The 22,428-nt window shown below is 36.6% G+C and overlaps 2 protein-coding genes across 5 annotated transcripts in view; one reads left to right on the top strand and one right to left on the bottom strand.

Moving 5' to 3' along the window:
- Nucleotides 1-2,014, top strand: part of CUL1 (cullin 1) — a 50,671-nt gene extending 48,657 nt beyond the window's left edge. For all 4 annotated transcript variants that reach the window (XM_040550377.1, XM_040550374.1, XM_040550375.1 and 1 more), the window contains 2 exons: nt 358-471; nt 1,386-2,014. In XM_040550377.1, coding sequence (XP_040406311.1) covers nt 358-471; nt 1,386-1,466 — 195 coding nt within the window. In that variant the 3' untranslated portion in view covers nt 1,467-2,014. The remainder of the gene's footprint in view (nt 1-357; nt 472-1,385) is intronic.
- A 2,472-nt stretch (nt 2,015-4,486) lies between these two features.
- EZH2 (enhancer of zeste 2 polycomb repressive complex 2 subunit) overlaps nt 4,487-22,428 on the bottom strand; it is a 34,732-nt gene continuing 16,790 nt past the window's right edge. Inside the window, 12 exon segments of the mRNA XM_040550378.1 lie at nt 4,487-4,809; nt 5,579-5,663; nt 5,776-5,856; nt 6,641-6,722; nt 7,325-7,420; nt 8,114-8,292; nt 8,690-8,815; nt 9,907-9,947; nt 15,446-15,540; nt 15,906-16,075; nt 16,465-16,705; nt 17,694-17,785. Of these exon segments, the coding sequence (XP_040406312.1) occupies nt 4,749-4,809; nt 5,579-5,663; nt 5,776-5,856; nt 6,641-6,722; nt 7,325-7,420; nt 8,114-8,292; nt 8,690-8,815; nt 9,907-9,947; nt 15,446-15,540; nt 15,906-16,075; nt 16,465-16,705; nt 17,694-17,785 (1,349 nt within the window). The 3' untranslated portion in view covers nt 4,487-4,748.

The raw sequence follows: 22,428 nt of genomic DNA, 5'->3' as shown, positions 1-22,428 counted from the left end.
GGGCATCAATCACCTGCCTGCTACATAAATGTACTACTAAGAGAATGTCACAGTAAGGTTAAATGTTTTTGTAAGGTTAAATTGCTGTTAGTACCATCATCCTTATTGACCTTAAGCAGAGTAGTTCTCAAAATTCATGTGTCAAAAGCACTTTTGATGACTGTATGCTATATAGAATGAGTTATGAAAATCTGTGTGAGTAGTTGGCACTTGTAGGTACGCTTCTCCCCATCTGCTACTGAAGTAGTTTGTAGTGATGCTTCTGTGCTAGCAAACATCTGCTGGGGAAGTGAAATGATTCTATGGAGAAGTCCAGTTGTATGCACTAAAGCACATCTTTCTGACTTTGCTTGGCAGGCTGCTATTGTAAGAATCATGAAAATGAGGAAGGTTCTAAAACACCAGCAACTGCTTGGAGAAGTGCTAACACAGCTATCCTCAAGGTTCAAGCCACGAGTTCCAGTAATTAAGGTATGTGAAAATCATTGCTCTGAACCAGTGTTCGGGGAGTGAGGAAGATAAAATACATGCTTCTGAATTAAAAAGGTAAACTAAAGATGGGATGAGTAGGGACAGAGCTTCAAAGTTGTAACTAATCAGTAAATATTTTAAACAGAAATAAATTTCTGTTTAGATTAGATAATAGATTAGTTTCTCTAATGTATAATATTTATATTTTGTATTGTTTTCAATGGTAAAATAGTAGCTTGAGTGCTTTTATTTTTTTCTATTTTTTTTTAAGCGCCAGTGCCAGCATACAGCAACCCCTTCTCCAGGCTTACCTCTTGTTCCTGCTCTCACACTTGTCAGAGTACCACTGTTTACAGACCTGCTTACTATAATAGTTTCCTGATCTCTTCTAGAATAAAGATGTTGGGAAGGGGGCATTATATTTAATTGTTTTCCTGATTGGTTGGTTTAGTGGTACCACTTTTTCTTTTTACATCCAAAACCCAGAGGGACAAGTGCAGCGTGGAACAGCCAGTGGAAAGCCACTGTATGAACAGGCACCAGTGCTGAAACAGATGCATATAGACAAGTCATTAAACAGGCCACTAGTTACTGCCTTAGCAATCTTTAGTAACGTTACAGTAAGCACTCTACATCTTGGTTTAATTCTTTATTTGCTGTCTTACTACCAAGTTGCTGAGCATACTACCATGGAATGACATCAAGTAAGCATAATTCAGTTCAGTGGACTAGTGGAGTGTCTTCAACATGGATGTGGTCAGAAACAGGAGAGTGAATTGCCTTGGTTTGTGCCCTTTGCCTACTCCCATCTTCTAATTGGCATGAAAATCAAAGGCCAAAATTGTTCAAAGCTCGTAGCAACCACGGAGGGTTTCTGTCAGTGTCCCACCACTTACCTTTGTTTCTCCTCACAGAAATGCATTGACATTCTGATTGAGAAGGAGTACTTGGAACGTGTTGATGGTGAGAAGGACACCTACAGTTACTTGGCTTAACATTTTTATTAGCAAAATTTCTGACTCTGTGACACTCGGCAAATAGGTATGTGATGGAAAGAATGAAAGCAACGGAACTTCATAGCAGCTACCCTGCTGCCATTTGGACCTCCCTTTTTAATAACTGAGACCAGGACTCCCATCAGCCAGTCTCAGACTTACATCAGAACTGCTCAGGATTGATACATTTCAAGTATGTAAATATGGACACCAATGCCATTTAACCTAATTTAAGAACAGAAAGGAATCAAACCCTTTTCCTTTAAGGGTTGCATGCTACTGCATTTAAATCAATACATTGGCTATATGATAAACAGCTGCCATCACAGGCAGCACTTATAAATGTTGGCAGCACTTTGAGAGCGAGTCTGAATGGACCCATGTGTAATCTGCTATGAAAAACCATTTGTATAGTGTGTTTCATTTTTTAATGTGATAAATAAAAAAAAATGAAAAGATTTCTGTACAAGTTGCATTTGGTTTTATTGTTTTAAGTTTCATGACTTATCTTTCTAAATGTAAATAAAAGGTATAATGGTTATGAAAGCTATAGAAACTTGTTTCGCTTTTCCTCCTTTCCCATTTTCCAGTGATTTAAAGCATACTTTGTTCTCTGAAGAGATTAATTTTCATCTGTAATCAAACATAAGTATTATTTCTTTTTAAGAGGAAATGCCTGCTTTGAAAAGAGAAGAAAACTGTGATTTCACAAGATAAGCGGAATAGAAAATGTGAAATATGCAGAAATACTTGGTCATCTGAAATTCGAGATATTTTTAACGTATCCCATCACACTTGCCTAAGTATTGCCTTGAATAAGGTTTAGTCTGCCCCTTTCTTTGAATAGAACAGAAAATTGAGTGTGTTCCTAAAGATTAATTCATATTAAATGCAACCTGTGATGGGAATAAAATATTTGTTCCTATACATACATTGATTGACCAAGCTTCATTCCATTATTTTCATGTTGTATATTCATCAAGTACATGTGAAATGAAAACTGGCTTACGTATGTTACAAGCAAAACGCTACAGTTCTCACACAACTCAATCTTGTTAATTATATTTTTTCATTCTTGATGGTAAAAAGGCATTTGCTTCTGTAGCCAAACCCTTTTTTCCCCTTAGAAATGATCAGTTTATTTTTTATGTGGCATCAAGAGAAGGGAGGCAGGTTTGGTGTTGATAATATTTTTCTCTGTGGGAATCTAAGTTTTGTGGTTATAACTAGGCTTTGACCTACAAAACTGCTTGGTTTAAAAAAAAATCCTAACTCATTTGGAAAATGGATAAAGTCTTATGAATTTGAGATTTTCGAAGCTTCCTATTCCTGTACTGAAAGAACTTTAATTGCACTGAAGACTGCCTGTATGATTAAATGCACCTTGCTGCTTGATTTTTGAATTGCCTTTTGAAGTTCATAAGATTTTTTTTCTGCAGGGGGATGTAAGGGTGGTATGGCACTAGAGAAGCATACCAAATGGTCATGTGGGATGCCAGAAATAACCTGCTGTGAGCTGCCTTTCATAGCCTTGTTGGGCAGCCTAACCCATCACTGGTTAAAGCAGTACTGATTTGTATAGCTTGTATATTATGTTGTGCAGAGCTCTATTTTAAAAAGCCCATCTGCTCTCAGTCTAGCTCTAGGCAATTGAAATGCTTTAGCTAAGCAGGGTGAAAATAAGTTTTGACCTTGCAGAAGTAGAATAGCTGACTGGTCACCCATGTTACAACATGGGGAAGGATGGGGACTGGAAAGCAAAAATGACCAGTAAAAGAGACTTTCTCCCCTCGCAACTGCCCCTAAAGGTTTGAATGGTTCAAGCTGTATTTTTCTTATCAGTAAGATGAGGGGTATGAAGTCTTAGTTCTTATTCCTTGGGTCACTGTGTAACAAGATGGTATTAAGCACTTGATACCAGACTGCAATATTTCAGCTCTGTCTGAAAAGGATCAGTGAGTTAGAACCTCCTCAGTCCAGAATGCAGTCAGTCATTACTGACAGGATTTCTTGAAATCAGTTTTGTAATACTGTTTTCCTGTCTGTGCCCTCCTAGCCCAGCTGTTTTGACTACCTATCAGAGCATCATGTTCTAGCAGTACACCGTTGGCAAGTAAGAAAAAAACATGACAGCTCTGTACAAGACTTAAACAGATGAGTATCTGCAATCTAAAATTTTGGATGAAACTATATAAGACATTGTAATAAGAGCTAAACATTTGTACCAATAAGCAAAACAGTTGTTACTTATATCTAAGCCAGTTAAGAGATGGAACCTAAGTGGTCTTGGGCTGGTTGATGCACATGAAATCTGTACATAATTACTGCTGCATCATTCAGGTTGCAGCTTAAGAGAAGCCACAATTCAGGGTAGCAGTTACTGGAGTTGATAGAATGGTGTTTGTTCCCTTATCAGATGACACATGTGGCCTCTTCAGTGTTTTTTTCTACACAGAGATTCATGACACCTGTTTGGAGAGCTGGGTTACTATTAAGCTGGTATGTGTCTAGAAGAAAACCTTGTAACATTAGGCACCACATCTTAATATTTGTCTTGAAAACACTTTGCTTCAGAAATAATCACAACTATACTTAGTCCCCTTCCCCTTTTAGTGTCCATCTGCTGCTAATGAACTGTTAGGACTTAGTCTCTTGTTAAGACTGATGAGATAGATACAGTGAAAGTAGAGGAAGTACAGTTGATAGTATGACAAGAGGTCAGCATAGATGGCCTCCAACCATCACATTAGAGAACCTGAATGTAGCTTCACCCTAAGGGTGCATGAAAACTGAGGACCACTACTCTTTTACTGAAGTGCTACAGTTGAAATTCCTACAATTAGCCTGACAGGTCAGAGAGATGATTGTATGTAAAGAATTTAATGTAAATGTGACCTGAAGTAACAAAAACAGAACTAGGCAAATATTGGCTGCCTTTATTCAGAAATTGAAAGCAAGTCGCCAGTTTGCTTCTTCAGCTACCTAGCACAGAATTCCAACTCCATTCCAGTAAAAATGAAGAAGTTCAAGTATCCTTTATTCAAGGTTGAAAAATGTACCACACCACATTATTGCAAAAGGTCATAGGTACAAAACACTTTGCAGCTGGTGAGAAGGCAATAAAAAGTTGTTTTTTAAAATTTGTTACTATAAATTACTGTTACAGTACTTTGCAAATACAGAATTTCAAATTGCATCATTTTATCTTTTAAAAATTGCCCACAGTACTAGAAATTCCTGAAGATAAGGCAGCTGTATGTTTAAAAGAAGAGGTAGCTGGTGTCAAGGGATTTCCATTTCTCTTTCTATGCCCACATACTTAAGGGCATCAGCTTGGCTATATCTGAAATAAAAATAAAAACAAAAATCATTAACACTGAGCATTTCAACTTCACTGTTCTGACCTAACAACACAGGAGCTCAGCCTGGAATACCCTCAGATTTGCCATAGTTTTCCTACTACTAGGGCCTTTGCTTCCTCTGTGAATTTGCAGATACAGAACAATGCAGAACATTCAAGAAATTGCTTTAAGAAAAGCATAATCCAAAGAGGGGGAAAAAATCCACACTCTTCATCCTGCATCTCACAGTGAGAAAGTTCATTTTAGCTAATGGAAGGAAATTAAGTCACCCTTGAGAAATGCAGTTAAATAGTATTGTTTTCACTGGACAGATAAGTTTTCTTCTAGTAATGATTTTAAAGGAAAGTATGAACACAATCTTAGCAAGCACTTCTCAGTAATAAAGCAAAAATATTTCTTGCCCATTTCTGAATGATGGTAGAGACAACCTGTACTGCTACCTAGGGAACTCTACCCAAAGAAAGTTTAATGGCTGTCTGCCTGAGAACATTATGCAAATCTGTCCCCCTAAGTATCATTTCTTTTCTTGATACAAGCTGCTGTTGAAGGTTTGCAAGGCTCTTGGCCAGCTGCTTTGCTTAAGTCAGTCTTACTATTGTTATTTGACTTAAAAGAAAATGCTCCAAGATTGTCTCTCAATTACTGTGCCTTGCAACTTCAGGTCTCAGCAGCTAATTTTGAGCTGGCCAAGAACTACAGCTAGATAATCTAATGTGTGATAGGAAGAAGTTACAGAAAACATCTACCAACCTGTAGTCAAAGAACAGTTCTTCACCAGTCTGAATGGCTCTTTTAGCAAATATTCCTATTCTGTGATCACCATTAACCATCATAACTGTTAAAAAGAAATATAAACTCATGTTAACACAAATACTGAAAACATATTCTGAACTAGCATCCCACAGCATTTAATGTATTGTTACTCTAAAGGTGAATTTAAAACTTACCTTTTGCATAGCAGTTGGGATTTACTGAATGGTTTGCAAATCTAATCTTGTTGCCCTTGCGTGTTGCATCAACCACAAAATCTAGGAAAAAAGACCACTAGTGATAGATAGGTCACCTACAAACATTTTTTGATGTTTATTTAATACCTAGTGTGCTTAGATTTTAGCAGCTGGAAAGATAACTGCTCAGCTTCCCATGTGGAAGAGCTTGCACAGTCTCTTACAGTAGCTTTATTGTCCTGCAACTCAGAATGTTCCTGTTGCCCAACACTGAGCAGCCCATTTATCTCCTGCCCCAGTAGCAATACCTTAGTTTCTCATTTGAGGCTTCTCTAAACTTACTCCACAAGGACAAGTTCCATAAATATACTAAGTTAACATTTACAGAAGGCAGCTTTTTTCTTTCACGTATTTTCTAGTATTCCATAATTGACACAGTACAGTCAGTGTTTTTCCTCTTCAAGCAGCAGTAGCTGTACATTTGTGTGGCTCCCTCTCCTTTTCCTCCCAAATTACCTTCATAACTTACTGCTAATTTAAGTCATAGTAAAATTATTTCAAACAATAGCTAGCATGACTTTTACTGTTCAGGTTAGTTTACTAGTGCTTCCATGTAATTTTACTCCTTAAAAATCTACTTCTACCCTACACATCTTGCATAGTTGGCTTGTATAATAGGCTTTACTACTACTATCTATTTGAATAGTGTTTACATTAAACACTATCAGCACTAGGAACCAAGAAAATTACTGGGAAAAGATAAGGAAAAAAAATTGCTGCTGCCTGCAAAAGAACAGGGCTGAAGGATATTGTGAACATACATATTTTATTTATGTTGTAAGGATTGTGACTTGTAAATACTTACCATTATTCAAGTTAAACAGAAAGCTGCACATGTACTTGTCATATACTTTTCCTCTTCTGTCTGCCTCATCCTGAGAAATAATCTGAAAGGAACAGTATTTGTAAAGTAGACCACCTCTCCCCTTTTGTAACCATAAGAACTTAAGGTTGGAAAAAATAGAGGCCTTACTTATTTATTCTCTGGCACTGAAAACATTCCCAAATATAAAATACTCTTTTCAGTATTCTGGAGTTATCAAACAATCATGGATTGCTCTAAGCATAAAGAAGTTCTTTCAGAACAGGAAGAAAGCCAGAATTGCTTCTTATCTCAAAATCAAGACTGCATATATGATTCAGTTTTATTATTATTTATTACTGTGGAATATCAGTTAATGAAAGTGCCTACTGAATTTTAGTACTATATTAAATGATTTTGCACAAAGTTTCAGGTGTGTCTGAATTCAAATTATATCAAAGATAAAAAATGACACTTCAGCACTCATTCTCACAAGAAGCTATGTCAGTATTTTTGTGACATTTCAACCATCTGACTCCTGGGTTTGGAGTCTCTGACAGCAATAAATACATACTTAGTCAATCACATTTGTCTCTCTAAAGAATATCACATCACATTATAGGCAATCTCTTGGTTCCAAGCCAACATGCAACTTTACCAATTAAGTTTATACATAACCTTCTTTACCTCACCACAGTATTCAGAGATGAATTCATTCTTCTGTACAGGATCCTTGATGAATATTCCCCAGCCTGCCACATCTGAAGGTGCCAACAGCAAGTGCTGTGGGAGCAGGGTGGAGAGAAAAAAAAGCTTAGACACCATATACACTATGGACTTCAAACTAGAAAGGTCTGCTGACAGGAGTATAATATTAATTAGTTCACCATTTGACTGCCTAGTTGGTGGGAAGATGCTCCAGACCAGAAATTAAGTTTTTGTTTTGTTCCTTTTTTTTTTTTAAAAAAAAAGCTGAACAGGCTTTCCAGATATATTTGGTAGACTGTGTATAAGTTGTTGCATTAGAATCAACAGAATCAACAACTTAAAAAAATAGCAGTCTCTATGTCTGAGCCAAGTTTTCTTATCCTGAAATAGAGGCAGGCTTACAAGCTACCACTTTAGAACAGCAGACTGTTTGCAAAATACAAGAGAAATCTGACTGGGAGAAAGAAGAGAGATCTACCACAGTATTATACAGAGAACACTAAAAACATTAACGTGGTAGTGGTATATGATAAAATGTACAAGCTTAACAGCAGCACATAAGCAAAGTAACATAAGTGACAGCTACCTCTCCTTCTGTTTTGTTTTTTGGCTTTTTATTGTTGTTTGGTTGGTTTTTGTTTGATTTTAGTTGTGTTTTTTTCCTTTTTGAAAGCATAAAGACAAAAATCCATATTCTGATATGAAAATATGAAAATACCTCAAAAAAACAAAACAAGGCAATAGGCATGTAATTGCATATCTACATACTTTTTTGGATCCTCTCTGAATGCTGCAGTTCTTGCAAGAAACATTTTTGCTGTCCCAGTGGTCAGCTGCTCCACATGTTAAACAGAGATCAGGATCACATTCACGTACAGCTAAGTAACATGGACACTGCTTAGTGTTGCATTGTGCTTTACAACGACATCCAGGAAACCTGTTTTGGCCTACAAAGGAACATAGGAAAAACAAAAAGGGCAAGTATGAAAAAAGTACCAGGTAAAAAGAGATTATAAAAGAGACAATAGAGGTTATAGCATATCAGGACATTAAAAAAACAACCACTGATCTTTTTATAGGACATGTGGAAGTACTAAGAATTCTTGCCTTCTCTGATTTTACTTCACTCTTCCTCAATTCTAAGCATTAAGACTTTGACTTTGTTCAGTAGCTAACAAGAGGGCAAGATAAAACTGAATATTGTGCTGCTTTTATTTATTTTTGTAAACACTGTTAACACTATTTGCTCCTCTTGCAAACACTGTCTGCAGTAGGGACAGAGAGCTAGTACAGAGACATTGGGACAGTGAAAAGAATTTATAGATAGCTCATATTTTTACTTACATTCTGAGCTGCACTGACAAAACTTCTCACAGAAGTTTTGAGCAATTACACATGGGCATGAGCTGTCACAAGGCTGACGTGGATGATCACATGGCTGATAGTTGTAAACATGATTTGATGACCCATCTGAATAAAAATAGCAACATTTTGTAATAGTGAAAGGTATAAACAAACAATATGCAGTTCCCCTCATTCAGTGTAAGTTCCCTTTAAGTCCCTTAACTAAGAAACCCCAAAACCAAACAAGCCCAATACTACAAAGCAGCGTAGGTTTTTTTTAAAAAAAGATACCAAACCAGAACCATAACATTAGTAAGGTGTTTGACACCATTAAATGCTTATTTCCTCGTGCACTTCATTCTTCCCGTTACTTAGCTACTTAAAAGTATTCAAAGTTGGAAACTTTCCATTGTGGAAAACTGAAAAACAAAACTACAGTGGTATAATTCCCTGCGTAAATATGTGGTAGAGTAACCCTGGTATTATTTAAAGTAAATTTGCTCAACCACCCCCAAATCATTTTTACACTAGAGCAACAGTCAACTTTAAAACAGGTAACACTGGGCAAAATAATACTTGGTCATTATACCACTGTGCTTTCCAAAGTCAATTTTCCAATACAGACAATGCTAACATCTTACAGGCTAGGAGGGGACTACTAGTGGAAAATCTAGCATTACCTGTAGAGCAGCTAGGAGAATTTGGTGCAATATAAGTTACATTTGCTGTTAATACTCCTGAGCTTTTGTTGGGTTTGCATATATTTGCAAAAATGCTCAACCAGCAACAAAAAAGGTGAGAGAAACAAACTGATTATTCGTTGGTAAAAGTCCCAACCATTCTCAACAAATTTTCAGAAAACAATTTCTATAATAAGCTGTTTTTTAAAAAAAATGCTGCTTTTTACTGCAGCTCCTATTTTTGATACTGTTTTATGTATTTTAATGACACCATACTTAAATTGTAAATTCAGCCTCCTACCATTTTCATTGATTTATGGAGTATTTCCAATAAGTTATTTAAACAATGTAGTATATTTTATATCCATACTATGTCTGTAATGAGATTTATTTACTTCCCCTATGATCTCTAGCTCCCCATGGAATGTATATAATGACCTAGGCATTAAAAAATACAAACAAATAAACAAGCAAACCAAAATAGCAATAGTAGGATCTTAAAAGTTCAGGACATAAATTGAATGGAAAGATGCTAACCCTTTTTCAGCTGTATCTTTCTGCAATGAGCAGCCCATAACCTGCAAAAACACAAAAACAAACACAAGAAGGTTGACAGGAACTCTTCCTGCAGTGGGCTGGGAAAGATATCTGCATCTTGCACCCATGCTTGATATGAAATGGGTGAGTTTCTGGTAACATGAACATCCGCTAACTGCACAGACATCAGACATGGTTGCAGCAGAACCACCTTGTTCTAGTCTCTTGGAGCTGACAAAACTCAACACTCCGCAGGCTAATCCCTCCCTCTCCCCACACCACTGCATTACTCTAGTCCCAGAATTGTACACATGAGAAGCCCCCACCCAGCCCAGGCTAGAGATGATTTAAATTTGGATGGCCTTGAAGGAACCCTGCAAGGAGGTGACTGCTGGAACTGCTTCTAGTGGGCAGAAACAGCAGCAGCAGGTATCAAATTGCAGATATGCAGGGGCACATCTAAATAAAGGAGTGAAAGTCTGTCAGCTGTTTGCATCACAGGACTTGGGCTCAGCACCACACTAGTAGTCTCCTACAGATCACAACCAGGTATTACCCCTCATCTGCCAATCTCCAAATATGTGACAACATGAGATCACACTGCTAAGCCATTTCCCTTCTATTTCAAACTTTATGTGCATTATATGCCTTCCTCTGACATAGTTATAGTTTTCCTTCAGTGTCCTCTTTCTCTGTTACCTTACCTAAGCAACGCTTTTGCAAGTTTGCTTGGGGGCAGGAGGTTGGGGTGTTTGTGGAATGCGTCTTTGTTGGAATAACATGTTTTTGTTTATCACAGCATAGCTTGCTACACTTGCAAGTTCTTGCAAGTTATGATTACCCGTTTTCTTTATTTTGTAGCCATTTCAGGTTGCAAATTTTGTGGGCAAGTAAAATATTATCATGAATAGCAAAGTCAGACATAATCAAGCGAAAATATCTGTCTGGACCTCAGGTACCAAACACACACTTAGAAAATTTCAGCAGCCTTAAAATTAAAAGTAGAAATACATTTTTTTTTTTTTTTTAGTTTTTGTTCAATTCTATGCATTTTTGTTAGCAGCTGAATTTCAGTGAATAAAAAATTTCTAAAAAGTTAAATTGGAGTTAGGATTTTCAAAATTTGATACTTGCCGTTTATTAGTACATTATATAGCAACATCAAAGGAATATAGAACAACTCTCACTCCCCAATGAAATAACTATGAAATATGCTGCTAGCTGCATCTAGCAACTTTACTTTGTGCAAATTTACTTCTTATAACTGGTCTGAAATACTAGTAAACACCTGTACTCAAATTCCTCAGCACAGAACACTTACACAGCTGTACTGCCTTTCAGTGAATGCAACAGTCCAAAGTCTGTGTTCTGAAAAATTATCTTCTGCTGTACCTACCCAAATAGGATTTTTTACCTGGTACTTTCTTTTATATAAGCTTTGTCTCAATTTCTGCTTTAATTCAGTTGTTTGCTGCCTCCTCCTGTCACATGCAATAGTTTTAGGTAAACAAGATTCTCTGTGCTATTGCCCTTTCAAAGCCTTACTGTTTGACTTCATTGAGCTATCAACAGCTAACTTTCTTCCAAACATTTGTAGAAACCCATACAAGTTAGAAACATCCAGAGACAAACTTATTCAAGTTAATGCAGTTGAGGAGAGGGCAGTGAAACGAAGACTATCAGAATTACAGAACACTATAATAGATGACATTCCTATTAAGGATGAATCACTCTAGAAGAGAAGAACAGGGAAAAAAGATGCCAACATATATTTTTGAATTATGAAACACTGACTTTATATAAGAAGCCCATTCCCATATAATTGGAAGGAGTATGATTTTGACTTAAGTTACTGTAATGCATAAGCTACCTTTATTTTTTTTTCCTGGCTGGTATTTGGCAAGTATAACTTATATGCTACTTTTGAACAACTCTTTCACAGAAATTTGTCTCAGCTTTAGGTAATGAGGACCTACCAGCATACCAAACCCTTCAAGGCTTTCTGTGTGGATACACTCCTTAAAAAACTATTTCATTAGCAATTAGTATGAATATCTATAGATACAAATATTTAAGTTAAGCACTATCCTAATACCTTACAATAAAATGCCACTTGCTGACTAGTTGCCTGCTGGGACTTTTTGGTTTTATGCGAAAGTGGATTGTATTGACATGGCTACCTGAATATGACAAAGATTGCCATTATCAACCAAAAGTTCAGAATACTAACAACTCAAGATGGATAGAAAATTCTGCATGGAAATCACAATGACAAAGGCATCAGTTTTGTCACACTTGTAACAGAGACTGTGTCGTAGGCTAAGAGACCTCAGCAAAAAAGGAACTCAAGGCATCCTGTGTGACCATGACAATGACAGGCAGCAGCATGGAGCTGCCAACACTGACCAGTTAGACAGGAGGTTTGATTAGCACAATCAAGTATCGTGATCATTTTCTTGCAACTTTCAAAAGCTGCCAGGAAACACTGTAAGTTCCCCTTACTAGTAGTACACAGAACTGAAGCCTGAATGAGTACCCTGTCAGAGGCAGATTGATGTCTTCATCTGCCCTATAATCTGCTATCTAAACCAGAAATATAAGGCAAGATCGGGCCTTGTGCACCAAGAACTGAAGGGAAGAAGACAAAGTTGAGGAAGCACTTGCAACACAAGGTATCAAAAAAATAAATTGGAAACTCAGTGGCAGAATTCTGAATAAGCAGGTGGATTTATACATCTGGCTGCTAACATCTGTAGGATAGCCAGCTTAGAAAAGAAGCATTTCCAGAAGCATTATGACATCAGCTGTCAAAATGAGTTTTCTTCTTTGCTAACATGCATCTTTACAACATGAACTCTAGGCAGAACTGCATTAGCTACTCAAACACATGTAGTGAGCGAACAGTAGTCTAGGGACAGCAGGACGAAAATGAGAAAATATAGAAAAAAAAGAAAATACTTTCAAATACAGTTTAGTAAGTAAACTCACATCTGAATAGAGGATGGGAAAGGGAAGGGAGAAAAAGAATAAAATCAAGCAGCAGCATTACATGGCAATCGATAACAGATCCCTAACAATGCAGAGGGAAGAGTGCTGATTAAAGCAAGTGCAGTTCAGTTCCCAGCAATGGAAGAAAACATATACATAAGAAAATGAACAGTACTGAAGAATTCTTTATTCAGATTTTTCTATTGTCTGCTTCTTATGCAAAGTACTTATTCTGCTAGCAAAGCAGAGTTGTCACAAACTGCCAAGTTAATCTCTGATATATAAGACAAGTTCTAACATTTACCAGCTCTCCAAAAAATAACTACCTAAAAAGTTCTCCTGTCACTGATCAGGTCTTATTACAGCTATCTAGCTAAAGTGACACTGGAAGGAAGGTGAGAGCATCTTTTACTATCCCAAATGGGTGCAGTCATGCCAGCTAGTTGCTCAGTATGCCTACGTGAGTACAAACAAGGCCACATGGGAAATACGCCGTTCAGCTAACAATGGCAGCTCCACTCACAAAACAGAACTGTCATTTTATCATACTATGTGGATATTTAAAAAGAAATTCAACAAAAAGCCTTATAAGAGAATCTGCTATCAAATCAGATAGAAAATGTCATTAAGTCCTCTACCACTGCTTTTCTCTTTGGTAAATGCTGCTTTTCCTTAAAAGCTGTGTACCACATCTGCACATGTAAAACCTGCAGACCAGCAAGTCCCTTGCAATGGGGAAGTGCAAAGAGAAGAGAAAGAACTATCCTGCCTCTAGGACTGGATTTACTCGATGACTGAGTAAAATCAAACTGGACTCAGCATAAGAACCAGACGAAGACTTCAGATGGTTTTCCCAATTACTAGGATCATGCGCCATCTTTAGACAGTGCTCAGATTACACTTGTACGTAGATGGGCTAAAAGGTTTTCCTTTTATGAAAGACTGCTGCACATAGAGTGGAGACTGCTTGATTGCCACATTCTCTGAAATCAAGTGAAAAATTTAACTTCTTCCTTCACTTAAGGCTAAAAATAATTAAAAGGCATTTCAAAACCAAATCACTGGCATACAAGGTTTTTTTTGTTGTTGTTTATTGGCAACTAGTAGGAAGAAAGGAACATCAAGAAACCCCACATACTGGTATATTCTTTCATTTATTTAAAACAAAAAAGTCCTCAAACTCCTCCAAAACAATGTCAATCCATTAACCATACAATCCATTTCAGTTTAAAATTAATTTGAGTACTTTTAGTTGCACTTTCCAAATAAACGTAGTGCCTCTATTTTTATAGCAATTTGCATGAACCTGAAAGCAAGCTTCCCAACTGAATATTCCAAACTTACACTGTGGCTAATAACTCCAGATTTAAACAGCCAAGCCCAAAAAATGCCCACAAACTTGAAAGCTATGCCAAAAACATTAAATCAATGTAGGTTTTGCTCAGAACAGACAGAATCTCTTCCAGATGCTCACCAAATTTTTTCCTAGCTTACATCAGCTGTTTCTGTGCTACAAAGCAGAAACATTCTACTCCAACAGTAGGTTTTCAACCAACATTAGGAATTTCATTAACCCTGAAAATAATAAATATACCTAGAATTACTGGGAGAAGAACTGGAAGAATGAACTTGGGGGAAGATAAGGAAAGTTAAAGGGAAAAATAGGAAATATGGAAAAAAGTGTACTTATTCCTTGCAGAAAGGAATGTTCTTGCTAATTTTCAGTGATTTATTTATTGATTTATTTCCTATTTTCTTATCCCTGGGAATAAAAATGATCACAACACACAAGTTGTCACATTTTTCAAACTTCAGGATTCTCAACAAAGAAGATTATATTTCACTGACATAGGACAGTAAGTTTATAACTTAAACAGGAATTGTTTTAGGTGGTCTTTCTAGCTCCAGCAAATAGCTTTATTTTGTACTTAATTGAAGGTTCTTAATTGCAGCCACACTTTAAATAATACTTCATTAACTTGTTTCTTCAGTTGAAGTTTAGTTGATAATGACGCTGAGTGCAATAGAGGAATTACCAGTGCCACCCCTCCCAAAAATGCAATCCTAGTTTCCTGAAACATTTTTCTTACTGATCATCTGAATAGAATTTTGATGAAATATATTTCAACATAAAACCATAGATTTTGATTTGCAAAATAACAATCATTACTGAATACCACAATCATGCTTGTAAATTTATTATTTATTGCTGAAACAAAATTATACTGAAATATTCTGAATGTTTTAACCATCTGTATAGATGAGTATTTCTAAATTAAACTTGATTATTTGCAACAATAAACCTACCCAGAATCTGACTGTTTAAGAGGTTAAAAAGAAGGGGGGAGGGAAGGGAAGTGGAAGGGTTATGCTTGCCTACATGGTAGTGCTTTTGTCTGAAAACAGCACACTTTCATTTTATTGCTGCAAATTTTGCTTTTGAAAAGAAAAGGAGAGGAGCTGCATGATTTTTCTTTCAAAATAATTTCTGTTCTGATCCCTTGCATCTCCAATTTACTGTTATGCTAAGGTTATTTAGTAACAAATTTACCTGTGTTTCCTTTTCTTCTTTCTGGGAGGAGTATCAACATCTTCAGCAGGGACTGGAGCAATAATACTAGATTCCTTTACTCTAAACTCATACACCTAACAAGAGATACCATAATACATCCACGATAAATCTCTCACTAGTAGAAAGTTGCTCATTTTCTAAGTTAATATGATTTCCTCCAAACAACATCTTACAGATTATATCCAGTCATAGTCTCTTTTCAATATATTTAAAGTTTATTATTTTTCTCCTTAAGAACAGATAGTCTGACTACAACTTCCTGTAAATTTAATTAAAAAAATTTAAAACTAACTTTTATATGTGTCACATTCTGTATCATAGCATTCTTAGGAAAAACAAGAAAAATAGTTAATTTTCTCTTTCAGTGCTAGTACTTCTGTACTTCAGTTTTTGAAAATAAAATACTATCATCCTTAGTAATAGTTTCCCCCCTCCTTACCTGCCTGCATGTTTTGGTCCCAATCAGTCTAGCAATTGCACAGAAGTTGTCATAGTAGGTGCCAATAAGAACTCTAAACATTGAGGCTTCTGCACCACTCCATTCCACATTCTCTGGAGGCTCAATATTTGGCTTCATCTTTATTGGTGTTTGACACCTAGAATTTGCTTCTGTAATAAATAATTATTGAAAGCATGGATCAATGTAAGGTTATGTTTCAAAATTTTTCCACAGCCTTTACAAACATCAAATTATTAACCTATTCAACTGTAGTTAAAATAGCCTGCATTTTGGCTTGTTTCTTTTAAGTACTATAACAGAACAGCAATTTTCACACAGCTCTTGGAAAAGATTAAAATTAGGTAACTGTGGCTACTCAAACTACACATCTAACTTCTATACATAATTGAGACAATCTGTACAGTTTTTTTTACAGGTTTCTATTAAACTCATTGTTTTTTCTCTGATTTCCACACATTTCAAATACATTGTTTCTAAGATTGCATGGCATAATCTGGATTCATGCTCTCAAGCACTGGAAATAATTAAAGAAGCTTACCAGAGGAACTAGATGTTTCATCTTTCTTTTCTTCTTCTTCTTTATCATTGTTTTCTCCTCCAGTTTCAGTTCCAGCTTCCCTGTCACTGTCTGTGTCTTTTGATTCCAATACATTTATTGTTGGTGTGCTGGGTCTGCTGGTGTTGTTTGGAAGTCTTCCCCTTCGGCGGCCACCTGGGCGCTTTGGTGGTGTCTTTATACGCTCAGCAGTCAAGGCAGCTGCAAACTCCTTTGCACCTTCCTAAACACAAAACACTACAATTTTCAGTAAAGAGTTTAAAGGTGTTTTCACCTCTAGCCTGGGGTTGGCAGATAACAGATTCTACTTACATACTCTACAGGCTTGCGTTATTCTACATTGTTCTATAACTTAATCATATATACATAAATTCCAGTTAATTTACTCATACCGATTATGCAAATTGTTTTTAATGTCTGTGTTCAAGTTTTCTATCATGAACATGAATATTTCTGATGTTACCATGAATAAATCTACATTTACAAAGTATTTATTTCAATTCTACTTTCATTTTGGCTGCCAAGTGAAAAATAATTCAGTAGTAAGTTTCCATCTTCCTAGGTGACAGAAGGAATGAGAATTTCCCAATGAGAATGGCCTTCAGAACAAGAACTTTTCTTGCCTAAACAGTACACATTCTACACTTTTCAAAATACAATCAGTGGCAGTTTGCCTTCTAGAGAAAAGGGATACGACATAGTACGTTTTCAGATTGGAAAACTAGATATGTAGTTTCTCACATTAAAAAATTTAGGGCAAGTATGAGAGAAATTTGAAATCATATTATTAACACTTTCCCCTTAATTTCTATCAGGTTGTTTCTTAAAAACACAAATACTGGATATAACTCTCCTTCAGTAAACTAAACCTGTCCAATTTTTAGTTGATATGTAACTTATGAGAGCTAAGTCTATAACACTCAGTTAAGTTAGACACAATGGTAGCAACGTGTCATTAGGAGGTAACGATCTTGCTTCCCTATAACTACGTCAGACTACATCTAATAGAGTTAAAAGTTATTCATACTCAGACTTTCATTTGGTGATTAACACTCTCCTTTCACAAAAACTGAAGACAACAGATTTGACTCCAAGTGGCCCACAAATACAGGCATGTTTGCATACCTAGCATGTCCTAACATTACATGCAGCTTGCTATTTTATAAGTATTTCTGCTTTAGTGAATTCTTACAGTTTATTTGAAATCTTACCAGATGTTGATAACAGTGCGGTCCACAAGGCTTATTATCTAATGCTGTTTCTGTATTCTTTCTTTTGTAAGTATTAGGAGTTGCATGGAATGCTGTTGAATCAAAAAATAATGTTTTTAAATCTTAAAAAAATGCATTAGGTAACTTCAAACAATATTCAAAACACAAAGTTTACCGAAAAAAAGCATAAAAATGATAAAAACTAGAAAAACACAAAATATACTCCATCTACTGACATTTGACTTACCACTTAATTACACATGGAAAGCAGATGGGTAAGTTTTGCATACGCCTGTTTATATCAGTGAAGGCAATCACCACATTTGTTTCACATGTCAAGGAAGACTTGCTCTATCTCCCTTCCCAACAAACAGAACAAACTTGATTACCAAGTTAAACAGAATTATTCAGGGTTTCTCCTATTAAGTGTTCATCTCTCTAGCTGTAAGAACCACATTTTCCATTTCTATCTTGTCAAAAAAAAGCCATGCACTTTACAAATGCGACAGACCCACTTTTCATTCTGGTTAGTGAGAAGGTCTTACAAGCATTTTTACTCTAGTATTTACTAGCACCACAACTAAGCCAACAGGCAGTAGGAGTCCAGTTCCTCTAACCTAGCTGCAAGGTAAAAATGAGTTAACAGCACACAGTCACTACAGATCAGAACAGCCACAGTCAAGTCTGCAACTTGCAGAGAACTATTTCTTCCTGTATCCTGATGGCATCTGTAGAGCACTTAAGTTGCAGAATGGTGACCCACAATGAAGCCGAACTGGATACGCTGCAGATGCCACATTACCACCTTTACAACAGGGTAACAAAGTTCCCTAGCCATTCCTTTGCTAGAGCTTGTCTCTACTAGCTCTAGCCTCACTTGATAACAGCTTCCCAACAGAATGTTTCCAAAGAGACTGATTTTCCTGTTTTCATTGGAAGCATCAGGAACTCCTCAGTATCCCCTACTTAAGTAAAGTCTGGGAAACCTGTAGCCAGACTCACATAAAGTTACCAAGTTGTTCTCTCTCTGTTGTTCCCTGTTGTATTAGGAGCTTTTCAAAAATACTATCCTTAGTTTTCTGCAATTTTCTGTAAAAAAACCAAAACACTATCCTCAAAGATTTTTTGTTTGTTTTAATACACATAAATAGCTTAATACAGGAAATAGCTTCTTCCCCTAAATGTGGTAACAATGACATACACAACCTTCAAAGAACAAAAATGGAGAATGTACTCAAGTTTAAAAAACATATAGGACTCAGTTCTAGCTTTCCTGTTTCATAATGCTCCATGAAGGCCTACAAGAGACTCCTGTTTGAAAATACTGATTCCCAAGCACTGCAGAACTTATGTTGCAGTTTTACCACAGTTACAGTTAAGCAACTGTAAGTCACAGTTAAGTTTTTCATCACTTGGTGAATAAACAGTGCTACTGTGTGAACTGAAAGAACAAATCTCTCCCCCTCACCCATATTAATCCATAAGAAGGGCTCTTCTGTATTAAGAAAACTCACATCTTTCTTCAACAGATCACCACCATAGCTTTTCCTACTCATTTCTAGATTCTACGAGGCTTCTCTTTATAATAATCCACTATGCCTTCAAGATTGAACATTTTAAATGCAGTTATTCCCCTGTTAAAGAAGAATATCTGTCAGCTGTTATGGACAGAGCTCACATGTCTTCAAAGAAGGTTTTTAAAAGGAAATCATGTTTCAGTGATCTGGTTTGCAACATAGCTTCACAAGCACTTGATTTGGCACCCACAGGGAAGGTGAGCTAACGAGTGCTTCTTCAGGAAGCTCCTCTGGTGAAATCACTCCATCTTAAAACCATCACTGCATGCTCCCCTCTCCCATAAGGGATGATGTGGTAAAAGTTTCATTGCAAATTCTGTAATTTTATGCCTGTATTGATGACAAGAGTACATAGGGATTTCAGGGAAGCAATGTATTTTCCCAAAGCTGGGCTTAAAAAGGTATAAAAGGATACAAATATTTCACTAATTAAATATTGCATCTTTTTCTCCACAGATATATATTACATTTTATAAATTTGGAAAAATAAAAAAGCTTCAATTTACCACTTTGACATATAGATATGTAAAAATTATTTACACACAAGTATATGGATGTAATTTATGCACATTGCTGCTATTAGCATTTCTTCCTCTCTTCCCCCACATTTCAGTTAAAATCTTTTATGTAGCATGTCACTTCTCATGTTTCATATATCCTTGAAGAGTTCATGTGTTCTGTAGTTAAAATAATTTAAATAAGAAACCATGCAATTTAATGCCAAGTTATTCCACCCTTTTCCAGCTTTTGAGAAATGAGATGATGGGAGTTTCTCAACAAAAAGTGGAAAGGAAAAGGCACATTTTTTCAACAATGCATCTTTAAATTTGCATCGTATACCATTTTATTCATTCAAGCTTGACTGTTTTACGCTCTCTTCACACCACAAGGAAAATGATTTTGCAAAAATGCAAAAACAGTAAAACATTTGCTAGCCACGATCCATGTCAGACCACTGCAACATGCAGAAATCAAAACTATTTTTACATATGCCACTTGGCAATACAAGTATTTCTCTTCCAAGTTTGTGAGGTCCTAAAACAAGTTAAAACAAGTGCTTACTTATTAAAATTTTCTTTTCCACTAGATAATAAAGAAATCCTTCTCATTTGTAATGCAGTGAATCAAATCCTTAGACTTTTTAAACCAACCAGACAAAAAATATGCTATACCTTAAAATTAATCTTCGAATTGTATCTTGTATTCTGCTATTTCCAAAACACACAACAGCATATAGTACTGACCACTATAACCAGAATCTACCACAACAGTTGCAAGGTATTTGTGAGACTTGTTACAAAAGAAAGGACCAGGGCATGATATAAAACTTTTTATAGCTGTATTCTGAATATTGCAAACAATTTTTTTTTTCCAAAACAGATGACTTTGTAGAATTTTCTAAATAACTAATCTCATTTTCTTTAATAATTTCCTTAAATTAATTCTAAAATTATTCCACTATGAATGTTTTCCATCTTTGTGATCCCCAGCGGGCTCAATTCTCAACTTTTTCATGAAAGCACACAGGCAATAGCTTAACCTGAAATGTACATTTGCTTCACAGTCAAGCTATTTGGGAAATTCTCCCTACCTGATATTTTTCCTTCTTCTAAATTCTTTGTTAGTCCAGACACTTAGGCATAATTCCTTGCTGTCAGCAAATGAAGTCGGTACACAAGTTTTTTTCAGTAATGTCATCACCTGCACATAAAGGGATCGCCAGCTCATGAAGGGGACTTGACATATTAGAAACCTAATGATAAATTTTCCAATATTTAACTCAAACTTTCCGCAATGAAGATTTGAAACTATATAAAATAAGGATAAACTTAACAAAAACAGACTCTAAGAATGGGAGTTATAAGATCAAAAACAGAACTAACAGAATTCTTGTACTTTTTATTTTTCAATTCTCTATGCCTTCTCCAGAGATTTCTGCTTACAAATTAGATCCCACGAGTGAATCCAACGTGTTTAGACTAACAGTCTTAAAACTTCACAAAAAGCGAAGAGGTCATAAAAGTGAATTTTCTCAGTTCCTAAATTCCTACCTCTAGTCACACATACACACAGGGGAAAAAAATAAATCCTCTTCCTTTGCTCTCACTACAGAAAAAAAGCAGAAGGAAGCAATGCATCCAAAGCAGTGACCAGTCATCGTAGAGGTGGGATTTATTGTAGAGGTAGGATTTGGATTATGTCTTCAGGGAATGGTGACAGAAGCATCAGTTTACTACACCAGTATCCAGTCTGGTTTACTGCATAGCAAACACAGTTTCAAAAGGTCTCTCTGCAATGATCAACTAGATTTTTTTTAAAAAAAGGTCAGCTACAATGAACATGCTGCATGAGCTGTCATGAAAAGCATAATCATTACAGGTAACTTCACATTCTGTCTTGACACATAGCTGTGTTCTGAATGCCTCCACACTGAAAACATTATTCTTCCTTCTGTTAAGGCCCTGAAAATCTGAAGAAATTCATCATAGAGTAGTTTGGGTTGGAAGGGACCTTAAAAAATCCATCCACTAGATCAGGCTGCCCAAGGCCTCATTCAGCCTGGCCATAAACACCTCCACGGATGGGGCATCCACAACCTCTCTGGGCAACCTGTTCCAGCACCTCACCACCCTCTCAGTGAAGAATTTCCTCCTAAACTCTAAACTAAATCTCCCCTCTTTCAGTCTAAAACCATTCCCCCTTGTCCTCTCATTATCTGATTGAGCAAAAAGCTGCTTTCCATCTGTTTTATAAGCTCCCTTCAAGTACTGAAAAGCTGCAATGAGGTCTCCCTAGAGCCTTCTCTTCTCCAGGCAGAACATCCCCAGCTCTCTCAGTCTTTCTTCACAGGAGAGGTGCCCTGATCATCTTCATGTCCCTCCTCTGAACCCGCTCTAACAGCTCCACATCTTCCTTGTGCTGGGGGCCTCAGACCTGGACGCAGTACTCCAGGTGGGGCCTCACAAGGGCAGAGCGGGGGGCGGGGGGGGGGGGACACAATCACCTCTCTCTACCTGCTGGCCACTTCATTTTTTGATGCAGCGCACAACGCAGTTGGCCTTCTGTGTTGAAACACGCTGCTGGTTCATGCAGAGCCTTTTGTCCACCAGAACCCCCAAGTCCTTCTCTGAAGGGCTGCTCTCAGTGAGTTCTTCTCC

The sequence above is a fragment of the Cygnus olor genome, chromosome 2 (genome assembly GCF_009769625.2).
Source record: "Cygnus olor isolate bCygOlo1 chromosome 2, bCygOlo1.pri.v2, whole genome shotgun sequence".
NCBI classification, from domain to species: domain Eukaryota; kingdom Metazoa; phylum Chordata; class Aves; order Anseriformes; family Anatidae; genus Cygnus; species Cygnus olor.
Note: the sequence above shows the minus strand (reverse complement) of the source record. Positions and strands in the feature narration are given on the sequence as shown.